Genomic DNA, 14,204 nt, shown 5'->3' with positions numbered 1-14,204 from the left:
CAAGCTTATATCTCATGGCAAAATATGAAGCTTTACACGCTGGTTTTGAAAAAACGTATTTTTTGGTTAAAATAACAAATTTAGACAGCATGATGCATGCTAGATGTAGCCTGCCTGCAAGCATATTCGTAGCTATAGCAATATAGCAACATTTACTTGTCGTAATGACAACGTCACAAAAAGTAATGAAAGCTGTCAAAAAATCAGCTGTAAAAATACAAGATTTCTTTCACGTTTTTTGTAAATTAAATACTTTTATTAAATTTAAACGTACTGATAATCAGTGATAATAAATATAATGGCTTCGCGGTTTAGTGGCGCACTCCAATTAACTGACCTTGATGATTTTATAACTCCGTCGCAGGTAAATAAATAACACTGTACCTATATCTAACAGGTTATCTGTTAGATACGGTGCTATTCATTTATTTTTAAATTTTTATCTGAAATAATGATTTGAAATATTTAAATGAAGTCTGTAATTAGAAGTTTACAAATGATATGGCAGTCCTCTAATATTATTATGTTTAAAATGTTGTATTGAATGTATCTTAAATTACATTACATTTTTATTCAGGAGTGTATAAAACCAGTTAAAATAGAAAAAACAAAAACAAAGACAGGAGCAAAAATTAAAATTGGTGAAGATGGTTATTTTGACATAACAAGTGGAAAAGAGCAGAAATTACAAAAAGTGGAAATCACTCTAGCAGACTGCCTAGCATGCAGTGGTTGTATCACTTCAGCTGAAAGTGTTTTAGTTACTAAACAGAGCCAAGAAGAACTTTTAAGGTTACTATAGAGTAGATAATTTGTTTTTATTTTCTAAAGTGAAGCAAATTTTAAAAACAAAACTTTATTATTATTTTCAGAGTGTTTTCAGAAAAAAAATATGTAGATCCCAAAGGCATAGAAATAATTGTCAGCTTAATAGTATTGTCTATATCACCTCAACCACTACTTTCCCTTGCAGCAAGATATAAATTAGATCCAGAAGAGGCTACAAGAAAGTTAGTTGGTATGTATAATTTATTATATTTATTTTTTCAATTTCACAAAATATCCCATATAAAGCAGGGTCAAGACATGCAGCTGTCCAGTTCTCTCCAAAATTCAAAACATTTTTTGCCAGAGCCAAGAAGTTATCAAACCCACCCATTGTACTTACAGTCAGAGGCTGTCCCACTGCACCATAATGGAATCTTACTGAATGTTAGTCTTTGCTATTAATTGAATTTAGGTTATTTTACTACTGTTATATTGTATTATGTACTTTCTCTAAATTTAGTAATTTATTTCGTAATTTAGTCCTTTATTTTTAAAATGAAAATAAAATATCAGTAGTAACTCACATTTGTATATAATTCCAGGTTATTTTAAAAGTTTAGGTGCAGACTTAGTGCTAGACATGACAGTTGCAGAAGATATATCTGTTCTAGAAGCACAACAAGAGTTCCTACAGCGGTATCATGATCAACAAGATGATGCCAGTACAAAAAAATTACCAATGCTATCTAGTTCTTGTCCGGGTAATTTAAAAAGATATTTTGTTTACAAATTAGCTGTTTTTTTTTTCATTTGATTGTTAATAATAATCTAAAGTCTTTTCAATTTTATATAATTACTTTAATTAAATTAGAAAGTTCAATCTGTATATGCAGGTTGGAAGCGTCAGCGCTCCTTTTACGGAAAAAGCATAAAGGGTAAATTATTTCAACCCATATGTAAAGAAATTAATCAAGATACCAGGTAAAAATAATTGTATTAAGCTTTTATACAGGTGTTAAACTGTAGTTTCATTTAAAGTGGTGCTGACAAAAACACTCATATGATACAAGCCTTGGTATATAATTTTACATATATCTTTTTTTTTATTTTGCTCTCATTTTTAATTTAAAATTAACGTGTTGTTTGATTTGGTCTTAAATAATTTTAAAATTGGCGTTATGTAAAAAAAAAACTTTCTGTTTCTTTGTAGGTTGGGTGTGCTACGCAGAAAAGACGCATGGCAAATTTATACTCCCATACATTTCTAATACAAAGTCTCCTCAACAAATAATGGGTTCATTGGTAAAACAGCATTTGGCTCACAAAAGAGAACTAAATCCTAGTGAAGTGTATCATGTAACACTAATGCCCTGCTATGATAAGAAATTAGAAGCTTCTAGAGAGGATTTTTACAGTGAAGTCCTTAATTGTCATGATGTTGATTGTGTTATAACTGCAAGTGAGTATTGTTTGACAACAAAATTTGTATTGAAATTTTCTCCACTTTTATTTGTGCTTGGACTTAACCTAAACTATTATGTAATAATATGAAATATTAATACATTTGTAAAGATTATCTATCAGTCTAAAGAACTGTAAATAATATCTCTTTTCCTCAACAGTTGAATTAGAACAAATGTTAGACAACACAAGCAAATGTTTATCAGACTTAGAAGGATCTAACTTAGATTGGCCGTGGGACTCAGAAAGTCCAGGTGTAAGAAGCCATATTGGTTCAGGATCTGGAGGCTACGCAGACCAGGTGTTCTTGTATGCTGCCGAACAGTTGTTTGGTGAAAGTGAGGCGCCGTTAGTATATAGGAATTTAAGGTTCGTTTTTGTTTTTTTTCTTCTAAAATATATTATATGTGCATGTTTAAGTCTTTCAAATTTTCAAAAATTTACGAATAGACATTTCCAAATTTCGCCACAAATTTCGTAAATGTAGATCGATGCATTTATGCTCATCTCTTTTAATTACGTGGATTTCCTATTTAAAATTAATTATTTTTGAAATTGAGGTCAGTCGAAATAATTCTAGGGTTTTCCTTCATTTCCAAGTCAAGATCAGATAATGGAATCTATCTGATCTTGTCTTGATGGTAATGGGACCAATGCAAAAGTACACACTTTATACCATTGAAAAGAGCAATTTGTGTTTCTTGCCGGCTCTTAGCAGAACTGCCTTCCGACCAGAAGACCCATAAAGAAGTCCGTTAAAATGGTAAAAATCCTATATTATTGGATATATCAGACGTACGTCTCTCAAATTAACATACCATACTATATGTATGTTGCTATACTTACTAACATGCCATAATTATAATTGCATACTAAATAATCTATTCGTGTAGTGCACTAGGAATGCTCCAGAACGTCTGACCTTTTAGGCTTTCATTGTTTACGTGACTCACTAAAGCGGAATTTATATATAGTTTTGTTCTATTTACCCGTTTTGTATTTGATTTGCTTATTACTTTGAGAACGTAGAGTTCGTTAACTTTTTTAAGTATGAAAAACATTTAAATTTCAAATATTTTTATAAAACAAATGTCACCTTGCATTTTAAATGCAGTCTCTAGTCCGGTTTCCACCACCGAAGAGAAATGAGAATGTAATGCTTAGGCGGAACTTATCTACTTCTATTAAGAGTTTTGTATTATGCATATTGCAAAGGAAAAAGAATGATTTCATATTATTAATTTCAGAAATCCCGATTTTCGTGAAGTAACATTAGAAAAAGATGACAAAGTCGTACTAAGATTCGCAATAGCAAACGGTTTCCGGAACATACAAAACTTAGTGCAAAAGTTAAAACACGGCAAGTCTCCATACCACTACGTGGAGGTCATGGCGTGTCCTTCCGGCTGTCTAAACGGCGGCGCTCAAGTGCGACCAATGCAAGGAGAAACCGGAAGAGAATTAATTGCCCAGTTACAAGCATCATATACTAAACTACCTGTATCCAACCCTGCTCAAAGTAAATTAGTTAAACAGCTATATAACGACTGGCTGGATGGTAGGGAATCCGATAAAGCTAGGGCTTTACTCCACACTAGCTATCATGCGCTAGAGAAGAATGATATAGCGTTAAATATTAAGTGGTGATGTGACCTTATTGAAATTGTAAAGGAATGGTAAAATTAGAAAAAAGTAAAATAACTGTATATAACGTATATACTTATTGGTTGATGTAAATTATATTTATATTGTCGTAGGCGTAGGCGTAGGTGCACAAAATGTGACTGCAAAATCAACTGGTTGTGGGCTCGATCCCCACTCGAGGAAATGAAATATTTATTACCATTTATATTTTCATTTCTTTTATGTGGTGTCGAGGCAAAGCGCGGCGTTGAGTTCCGCCACTCAACACTCTAAAAGTATGGCCCCGTTTTTTTGCACTTCATGCAAACTGAAAACGTTATATTACTATAATTTAATTATAATTGTAGTCAAGGCAGCTTTGAATTGATTAGGTTTAGTGGAGAAAATAAAACATATTTTTAATATATCATATAAAAAATCATCTTTATTCCAGTGTCTTTGGTTTAGTTAATAATTATATACTATTAGTTTTTAGGTAGGCTAACTGATTAACTAAGCGTATTTTTTTATTTTGCACGGAGGCGGGCCTTTGTAAGTTGTAATATAATGTAAGTGTTTGTATAATATATTGGGCTATATAAACAGATGTTGATATGATACTTTGTAAATATAAATGATTAAATAAATTGTTAAAATATATGTAATTTTATTTATTATCCATTTTTAAAACATTTTTTATTCGAATAGACTGTTAATCCGTCCAATATCTACATATTGTTAAGTTAAATAAATATTTACACAGTAATCTTGACTTTTATGATTTTTTTTGTCATTATTTCTTCTATACGGAAATCAAAAATTGCCTATCTCATAATCTCTTCCTAGATTAGGGAAAAATTTTAAAATTACTTAAGCTTAATGGCAGGCAGGACTCAACGCCGCGTTTTAGCCTCGTTACCATAGCGAGAAATTGAAAATATTAAATATTTCATTCCCCTGAGTAGCAATCGGAACCACAGCTTTGGCCTAGTGTATCATCTATCCAAATGGGTATTGAACCCACAACTGTCGCTTAGACAAACAGTCACCGCGCTACAATAGCTTCAATATATATACACTTAATATACTTATATAGTATTTATTTGTAAATATATGAATGTCGTTCGTGTGTGCTCTATACGTAACGAGGTCCGCGTCTACATTGTAGTAACTTATGCATTGTCACTTAACGCCTTTTTATGTTAATTAGAACAACACGTGTTTGTGAGGCTATTTACACAAGACAAGGCAACTGCCGTGAAACATATGCGCTCATTTATTTTATTTCAGCCATCTTTAACAATAATATATGGACCTTGTCGAAAATCTATTATGTATCTTTATGGCTTTTGCATAAAACAATAATTGTCTTTCGTGAAATATGTTTTAAATTGCATATTGATGGTGACTTTGAATTGAAATAGATGGCTCTATTATTTCTGTCTATTCCTGAAAATGTGACATCAAATGTGATATGCCTCTCTTCTCTTATATGCCTATGTATGTATTTTAGTAGAGTTCTTATGCTAGTGGATCATCATATATCTTTAGGTATATCACTTAATTAATAAGTAGGTACTTCTTGTCGGTTCGGTACGGTACGTCTTGCCATTATACTTTCACTTAAACTTTTCACTGTGGATCTATCACGTATTCTATCAGCTAAGATGACTCCTTGATGATCCTTATAATATGACGAAGAGTTCTAGTAATCATTCTGGTCATCATTTTTTTCTTTTCTTCCTCCTTTTATATTTTCATTTCGCAGTAATAAGGACGATGAAGTACTAGACAAGCCCATCGTGGCACAGCCATTCAGTGTTCGTCTAAGCGCGAGGGTTGTAGGTTTATTCTCACTTGGGTTGGGGGAATAAACTATTATTTTTCTTCTCTTTTGTAAGAAGGCAAAGTGCAGTGTTTAGTTACACCAATTAAACGTCATTTGAACGCGATTATTCGAAAATTGGGCAGAAAATGGAAAACAGCTGAAGCGAAGTTAAAAAATATCTATTTAAATGAATATGTGTTGTCGTATGAATTTGAACAATGTCGTAGTATCGATCGGGTCGCCAGATAATCGTATCGCGTACTTACCGATTGTTATAAATTAAATTAATTCCTATGAATAATCCATGAAATTGGACGTGTTTAGGTCAGTGTAAAGAGCGGCCGTAGCGGTGCGAGTGCTTCCAATTTTCAGTATTTTCAAATACTGCGTACTGTTTACAAAATATAAGCCGCAACCGAAAAAAAATATACCTATAGTATATATTGTTTGTGCAATGTCATGGGGGATTTCCGTCTGATGGGCGGCAAAGTTTACTTGCTCCTCCTGTGCACTATCGTCAAAGCTGTGATCGGTACTGGTCTGGGAAAATGCCCTATATATCCACAATTTCCTGATTACGATGTCAGGCGAGTGAGTACCTTCCCTTTTTTTAAAACGCATGCATATCAATAATTATAATTTTAATAATCTGGCGTGCCATGTTGATATTTATTGTGTTTTAACTTTAAGTCTCATCATGGTACCTACCGACGACCTTAACCCTTGAACAAGTGTCCGATGACGCCTTCAAATAGTATTATCATAAAAACAATGTTTAGGTTAATTCTAAGGAGTATACTGTATACGTGTAAGTATACTGTATACTTAGTGACTGGACTCTCTTAACTTGATTTTATTTTAAAATAAAGAAGTCATGAAAAATCAACTGAAGTGGCGGATTTATCCCTAGCGGGATAGCCAGCGGCGAAGGAGCACTGAATGTTTAACCGCTACAAGTTAGCAGCAGATGGCTGCTGAGATTTGATTTTAGTGTTTTTCTTATTACTTTCTTACCGAGTGAACATTGCGTAAACGTACAGAAAGACTAACTTTAGGGCGGCCACGTCTAGTCGATTGTACCTACTGTAGGTACCGCCGCATTCAGTGGGCTCGTCCCGTAGTGCGTCACGCAAACCTCAAAGTAAAGGTTAGCTTTTAATAGGTTTATTTATTAATGTAGATATTTATGTATGTATTGTTTTGAATGTATTTGACAACAACAGAACAGAAGCAGTTTAAGTATTACTTAATTACGTACAAATGAAATTAAATAATCGTAGCTCGGTTACATATTTTCTAAGGTCTTCTTGAGGACTTTCTCATATACCTAAATTAATATCTACGACATAAGGTGGTAAAAGTGTAGCACTTTTGAAATGCAAATGCAGTGTAGTTAAATATTTTTATTCGAAAATTAATTTAGGGATCCTACATAAAAAATAAGGTAGAGGAAGGCAAGGCAAAATAGTATAGGTACTTACTTACTTAACTTAATAAAAAAAATACCTTTCGTAAGAATGTGTTTATTATGGAAGATCCCACTGCTTAAATCTGCAGGGATCTGTTTTTTTTTATGAAACTTATATTTAAGAGTAATACATGATTTGACTTAACAAAATTAAAAGCTCACGATGCGAGGAAAATGTACTTAAGTAACTGTTAGACATATTATAATTATTGTGAAGAGACGCGAATTCAATTTCCATTTTTATCAACTTTTTATTGTTTGATTTTCAGATGACAGGCACATGGTATGAGGTGGAAAGATCATTTCATTTGATGGAAATAGCCGCAAGTTGTACAGAATTGGATATAAGACTCAACGACAAGGGATTCCTTCTTATCACTGTTAACACTATAAATAGGTGGTAAGTGGATCTAATGTAAAGTCAATAATGTGAATGAATCGTAAGTACCTAGGTAGTCACGATTTTAAAATATATTTTATAGTCTTTAACCACGTTAACGTTTTTAAAAAAATATTATGGATAGTAAATTTAAAAACAATTTTATTTTATGTACCGAGCCTAATTGTAATGGCATTGTGGATTCACTTTTATTATATATAGGGAATTTCTCTAGCGCGGTAACCCAAAGAACATATGCGGTAGCCAGAGAGAACGGAGCGCCAAACAGTCCCCTACGAGGTTCTCATAGTTTTTAAGTGACCAATATCTTTGATAGGTACCTACTGTGTTTTGGACCGAGATGATAATCTAATGATAAGTTAAATAAAGTCTTAGGCAAATTCGTATATACTTACAGGTCAGGCAGTCCAACAACCAGCTTCGGCTTGGGTATATCCAGTCACAACGGCTCGTCGACGTTCCGCTACAAGCTGAACAATCGTATGCCGTACATAATAGGGCGGCTGCTGCCCGGCGCGGGACAATACAACGTGCTATTCACAGATTACGATAGATTCGCCCTTATATGGTCCTGCACTAATTACAGCATTGCTCATTCTGGTATGTAGATCATTGTTATAGTATTATTTATTACTTTCTTGCAAATCAATTAAGTTTAAAACTAAGATAAGCCTTTTCCCTCATAGCGGGACTGGAAAAGAAAAATAGCATAAACCGTAAACGTGTCGTCAAGTGACGGAGTTAAGTAGTGGAGGTCAACGCCCTACTTAGTACTTTATCTAGAAATGTGTAGAAATGAAAATAATTAATTTACATATTAGTCATTCGTCCCAGAGGGGATCGAACCCACAAACATCGTGCATACAGTCAGAGCCGTGTCTAAGTGCATGTATTACGCAAAAACCTACAGAGCGAGCGTTGCGAGTAGCTACAATTAAATATATTCATAACGTATATTTCCCCAGATCGCATGTGGGTTCTTGGTCGGGAACGTGAAATAGAGGCGGGTCTACGCGCGCAAATATACGGACTAATGCAGGAACTGCGCCTCGACCCCGACCGCCTCATACTCTCAAAGAACACCAACTGTACCACCGTCGTACAATCATATGGAATAAACTAATTATTTATTGTGTCTGTGTTTATTTATTATCAAGCCTGGAAATATTTTTAAAAATATCTTCATGTATAATATTTATTTTTTCATAGTCACTAAGCAATAAAATGTTAATCTACAGAGTTCACCTCTACATTGCAGCCAAATAGGTTGAGTAAATATTAAAATTTATTTTAAATATGAATAGTTTACCATAAGCAGTGTCAGTGACACACGTTTGTGCGTTGCGTAGTACTAATATAGACAAATATTTAACCACAATTTCACTAATATAATTATAATTGTAATATTTAAGTGTTATTACAACGAGGAGATAAATAAAACAACCTTATCAATATCTATTTTTTGGAAAAATATCATTTATTTACAACAATAGAGTAAAAGATATAAGATTCGAAATACACCATTGTTCCGTACAGATTAGTGACAAAAAACACCGCCTACTATACGCCTGTATAGTCACCCAAGAGACATCGACGTGACAAATAAATTAAACGTACAACACTTACGCTGCAAACGACAACATTATATATTATTGCTTCGAACAGCCACAGTTAAGCAGGTTTACTCTCATCGTATTCACACTACATGACGCAAGATTAATAATAAAAATAATTGATACTTTGAACATTTTCAAACTGTTATTCCACATTAAGGACAAAATAATATTTTTATAAAACATATAAAAAAAATTATGTAGCGAGACTAGAACTTCCTCATCATCACCTCATGGTAACCGTCCAAGCGCTGTGACCACTAAGCCATACGCTCGCATAAAATCAAAAGCATAGCTCATTACAACATAATTATGTAAGTTTGTTCTAACAAACATAATTTTTTTTATATATATTTAAGTTAAAGTAAATTTTATAAATATTCCTTATTGTATTAAATAGAACAAAATAAATACCGATAAATACTCATATTATTATTTTATTACTAATCGAGCTGTTTATAAAAATCTACACACCAAGTCAACGTCGTATGAAACAGCGCTGTCGCTCCACGTCAAGGCTAAGTTGGAACTACTTTAATATCAATCAAATCCTTCATATTAGAGAATAGAGACGGACGATCTTATTTGTTTTATAATCCAAAAGAGAATATGAAATACTTTCTCAAATAAAATATAAGTCATTTTTACTTTTGTTATGAAAGATCATTATATTCTATATATTGCTTGTATTTTACAGTTAATATAGCAATATCATCTTTAGGAAATTACTTTGTGCTTTTCATTGCACTAGTTTAGAAACACACAAATCAAAGTAGAGAAAATTCAATATAATAAATATAAATGGTCACTCTATGGACATTTTAAAATGTTTTTGAAACTGACCCGCCTAGTGTGAATGCAAACGAAATTGATTCTGTGCGTAAAATCTTAATAGGTGCGCCAAGCTTTTAACTATAGCCTTAATTAGTAATCTCTTTCTTTAATTAAAGGAGCCAAGCTATACAACAGACAGGATAAGAATATTTTGACGACTGACACTACTGACAAGTTTATGTAACTAAACAATTTAAAAGTGCTTGAAATGCAGTGGCCCAATAGAATAAATAATGTTTTGAATCTCTGAATAATATGAGATTGTCCATCTCTAATTCCACAAGTGCCTAACCAACTATATACCTATGGCTTGATTTATATAAGTTAAAATAATAAAATGCTTTATTAAAATTTAATAACAAAACATGTGAATGACTTTAATGTAAAATATTATAGATAGATATTTGTGCTAACAAGAACAAGGAGAAGAATTTATTATTTTCTATGTATATGGAATAATTGTTATATTAATTAATATTGGTTATTATTTGGCATTATATTTAAATTACCTTGCTGTGAAATCCAGTATGTTAATCTAACTTATATATTTAATTGGGTGTTACTGAATAAAACGAATTATATCTTTTTTATCAAACAACTACATTTAGAGAATTAAGAATACTTTTTATCGAAAAAAATATTTCAATATCTGAAATAAATACTTTTAAACTAAAATAATTAGATTAAAATAAATTAAAATAAAAAACTTAGGTAATTAAAATTAATCAAATAATTTTATCTTTCACAACAAGTTAATACAGTCTCTATTGGATATAAATATTGTTCTATTGGTTCTTATCATATGAATAAATATTTTAAGTATAGAGAATAAAAATGCTTAAAATTTTCATGACAATAACTTGAGTAATGTTGTATGAGACAATAATGCAGAAAGTGAAACATCTGTATAAAGTTCAAATATAAATTTTTAATTATTAATGTGTACATTATAATGTTAATAAAGTCTAATAGAATTATTAAATCTTCAGTCACTTATTATCTAATTTATATTAGGCCTTTATATTGCTGTCTCTGGTGTGAGGCATCCATTAACTAAAGTTAAAACAATATCAACAATGCTTAAAACAAAATAATTTTATAACGAAATATTTTCTTTCAATAACAATGCAAGTTTAAGTACACAATATTACCATGTGCCACTTCATTTCTTGTGTAAAATAAATATAAGCAATTAAATTTTTTGTTTTAAAAAATTATATAAGTATAATATAAATTTAAAAATGATGTATACAGATAAATTCAAAACAAGTAAAAAAAACAATTATAAATATGCCTGGAACCATACAATACTCTAAAATACAATACAAACAGCTTACATAATATATCAGTCACACAACACACAGTACCGACAAAACTGAACACAGAAATTGCTATGTGACAAATTTGAAATGCACTTAATAATTTTCGTTAACATAGTTTCTCACCTCATTCAGTCGCAGGCATTCAGCGTCACGATTTCTATAATCACTAGTGGGTGTAACATCTGAGCTATCACAGTGCAGGTCTGTTTCCTTATTGTTTACATTGTTATGGTTATTCTGTAATGCATATTGATGCATCCATAGCTGTTTCTCTTCTACTTCTTTACTCACAACCACAAATAATTCCTTTTCTTTACTGTCTAATTGCTCTTTTAGATACAATATGAGGTCACTGCTCTGAAATAAAAATAAATAAAAAAATAAAGGCTTACTTCTCAATTTTTCTTTCTGAACGAAGTAACATTATAATAAATACCATATATGTATTTCAATTCCCATAGCACAAACAAATTTAAATGGGAAAATAAGCAAGTTTTAAGTGTATTTAAATCAAAATGGTCAGATAATATTAGCAGTTCATTTAAAAGTATAATGGAACATATTTATTTATTTCTAATTTGTAACAATAAAAATAAATAAACATACTCTTCCTATTAACTGTGGAGTTTCTAATTTTGAATCAAGGTTGTAGAAGTTGCCCTGTATTTGTCTTATTGTGATCCAGTGTCGCCTCCTTAAGGGTAACATTACAAAACCAAGTTTATAATCGGATGGAACATTAAGAATGAAGCCACAAATGTTAGATAGATCTAAACATCCAGGATCTCTGAGAAAGATGAAGAATAACTAATTATATTTCATAAATAATTATACTATAAAAAGTAACTATATATGCAATTCAATATTTTATGTTTTTCTATATGTACATAATAAATGATAATAAAGCCATTCTGGCACAATAGCTATTTGGTTTTGGGTTTAATTACCACTCTGATGAATGAATGAATTCCGTTGGTTTACTCTCGCAAGACAATATGCAGCATTGAGTCACATCATTCAATGTGCCTCAATTTCAGATACAAAGTGGAAACTGAGATTTCTGTTCTTCTTATGTAACAATATATAATATAACAAGACTAACTTTCTTTTATCAAACCAAACAGCTTCACATCCTTTCTTCTGTAATGCAGCCATAATGACATTGATATCATAGTTGCCGAGCCCCAGCATGGATCGGTGAGGATTAATCCACACATTGGGTGATAATCTGCTGCATATTGTGTCTAATTCTGATTTTGAAAATGTATTGTGAGTCTGTAAGTTTGATAACAATTAAATATAAATTAATAAATTTTTAATAAGTTTATATTTCTGAAAGAAGAAACATTATGAGAAATACCTATACATATATAGTGTAAGAAATTATTAATATGAACAAAAAAGGATTCCTACCTACTACTAATGATACAAGTATTTTCAATGTATCACTTCATTAAAATTATTACGATAAATCTATTTTTAATAGCCTAAAACATAAAGAACTCAAAAAAGCAACTTTGTATCGTAGTGCTAATTTAATTCGAATGACAATAGTAAGAAAATTTGTTTATGATATCATGATATCTCAAAGCATCTTGAGTACACTAGGACTTCTCGTGATGGAAATGAAAGAATTGACTTACTTGAAATAAATTGTTTAGAGCATGTAAGGCACATAGCTCTTTCACTTGTTTTTCATGATATATTTGAGGTTTGGAACTCATCTCGATCAAATATTTTGCATGATTTGTATTACTAATGCTTGCGCAAAATCGTCTTATATCATATATTAATGAAATTGTATATTAAGCTGAAAATAAAAATATATAAATGCTACTAAAACTTTATAAATAATTATTAAATTAATAATTTCGTTAATGTTTAAAATTGAACTAAGACTCAAGTTTACACCTCCGGACTTGACAATTTTATACTTGACAGTTAATGTCATAGTGACAGCTCCATGAATAGAGTTAGAGACTGATTTAGTTTACTAACCATAACTTGTGCTCAACTGGCACGCTCGAAACGCCATATATCAAGAAATCAATCAATCAACCATAATTTTTACATTACTTCATTAACGTACCAAAAATAACTATAAAAAACGTAATTCAATATTTTACTTTAATAAAATATTTAAAATATAAAATCTACTGAAGGTTATACCATACAAGGACAACATAAATATAATATTGTTGGCGGTCTCGATTATTTGAGAGTGACATTAATTAATTGTTATTTTAATTATAAATGTGGCTATTATTTCTATATCTATTTATAATTACACTGGGATGGAGCAGTGATGGCGATGTTGTTATAACTACCCTGGAAAGGGTACCTTTAAGCCCACACCTGTGGTTGTAAGTCCCAGACACCGCTCCATGCCCCCTATGGCCATCATCATTAACCTTATTTAGAGACCATAGACAATATTAATTTGTAACTACCATCCACTTCTGATGTGTTGCTGCAGGTGTTTTATACTGTATTAACGTTTATTTTAAATATATGTCGCTTCTGATTTCTAACAATCCATACCTATATTATAAATTCGAAAGTAACTCTGTCTGTCTGTCTGTCTGTCTTTTACGCAATCAGGGCCAAACCGCTAATTTAATTGTAATAAAATACACATATAGAGATACATGAGAGTACCGGGATGAACATAGGATACTTTTTTTTCTTATATTTGTAATATTGTCGATATATACTAATAAATTAAAATACAATTAGGTTTCAGAAGTGAAATATCAAAAGAAAACTATACAACACTAATGTTACAAATACAATCTTATTTATTAAAAATCTAAATAACTATAAACTGAAGTATAAATAACTAGAAACTTATATAAAACACCAACAACATTCGAAAACACATATAGGT

General features: G+C 31.2%; 3 protein-coding genes across 3 annotated transcripts; 2 read left to right on the top strand and 1 right to left on the bottom strand.

Moving 5' to 3' along the window:
* Positions 1–161: 161 nt before the first annotated feature.
* LOC146527927 (putative cytosolic Fe-S cluster assembly factor GL21135) lies at positions 162–4,510 on the top strand. Its single transcript, XM_085205384.1, has 7 exons — positions 162–364; positions 578–792; positions 873–1,018; positions 1,371–1,529; positions 1,979–2,227; positions 2,391–2,598; positions 3,477–4,510. The coding sequence occupies exons 1-7, from the start codon at positions 299–301 to the stop codon at positions 3,874–3,876; spliced, it is 1,443 nt and encodes a 480-aa protein (XP_085061510.1). The 5' UTR covers positions 162–298; the 3' UTR covers positions 3,877–4,510.
* Positions 4,511–5,894: 1,384 nt separating this feature from the next.
* GLaz (Glial Lazarillo) lies at positions 5,895–9,585 on the top strand. Its single transcript, XM_085205386.1, has 4 exons — positions 5,895–6,271; positions 7,418–7,548; positions 7,946–8,148; positions 8,514–9,585. Exons 1-4 carry the CDS (start codon positions 6,140–6,142, stop codon positions 8,669–8,671), a joined length of 624 nt encoding a protein of 207 aa, XP_085061512.1. The 5' UTR covers positions 5,895–6,139; the 3' UTR covers positions 8,672–9,585.
* Positions 9,007–13,246, bottom strand: Josd (Josephin domain containing). The gene is made up of 4 exons (XM_085205385.1): positions 12,961–13,246; positions 12,420–12,592; positions 11,924–12,104; positions 9,007–11,674 (listed from the first exon to the last, which is right to left on the bottom strand). The coding sequence occupies exons 1-4, from the start codon at positions 13,039–13,041 to the stop codon at positions 11,411–11,413; spliced, it is 699 nt and encodes a 232-aa protein (XP_085061511.1). The 5' UTR covers positions 13,042–13,246; the 3' UTR covers positions 9,007–11,410.
* Positions 13,247–14,204: the final 958 nt, after the last annotated feature.

Source organism: Heliconius melpomene, chromosome 20, assembly GCF_056956725.1.
Source record: "Heliconius melpomene rosina isolate 202511_hmr_F chromosome 20, ASM5695672v1, whole genome shotgun sequence".
Taxonomy (NCBI): Eukaryota; Metazoa; Arthropoda; class Insecta; order Lepidoptera; family Nymphalidae; genus Heliconius; species Heliconius melpomene.
This window is presented reverse-complemented; position numbering and strand designations above follow the sequence as displayed.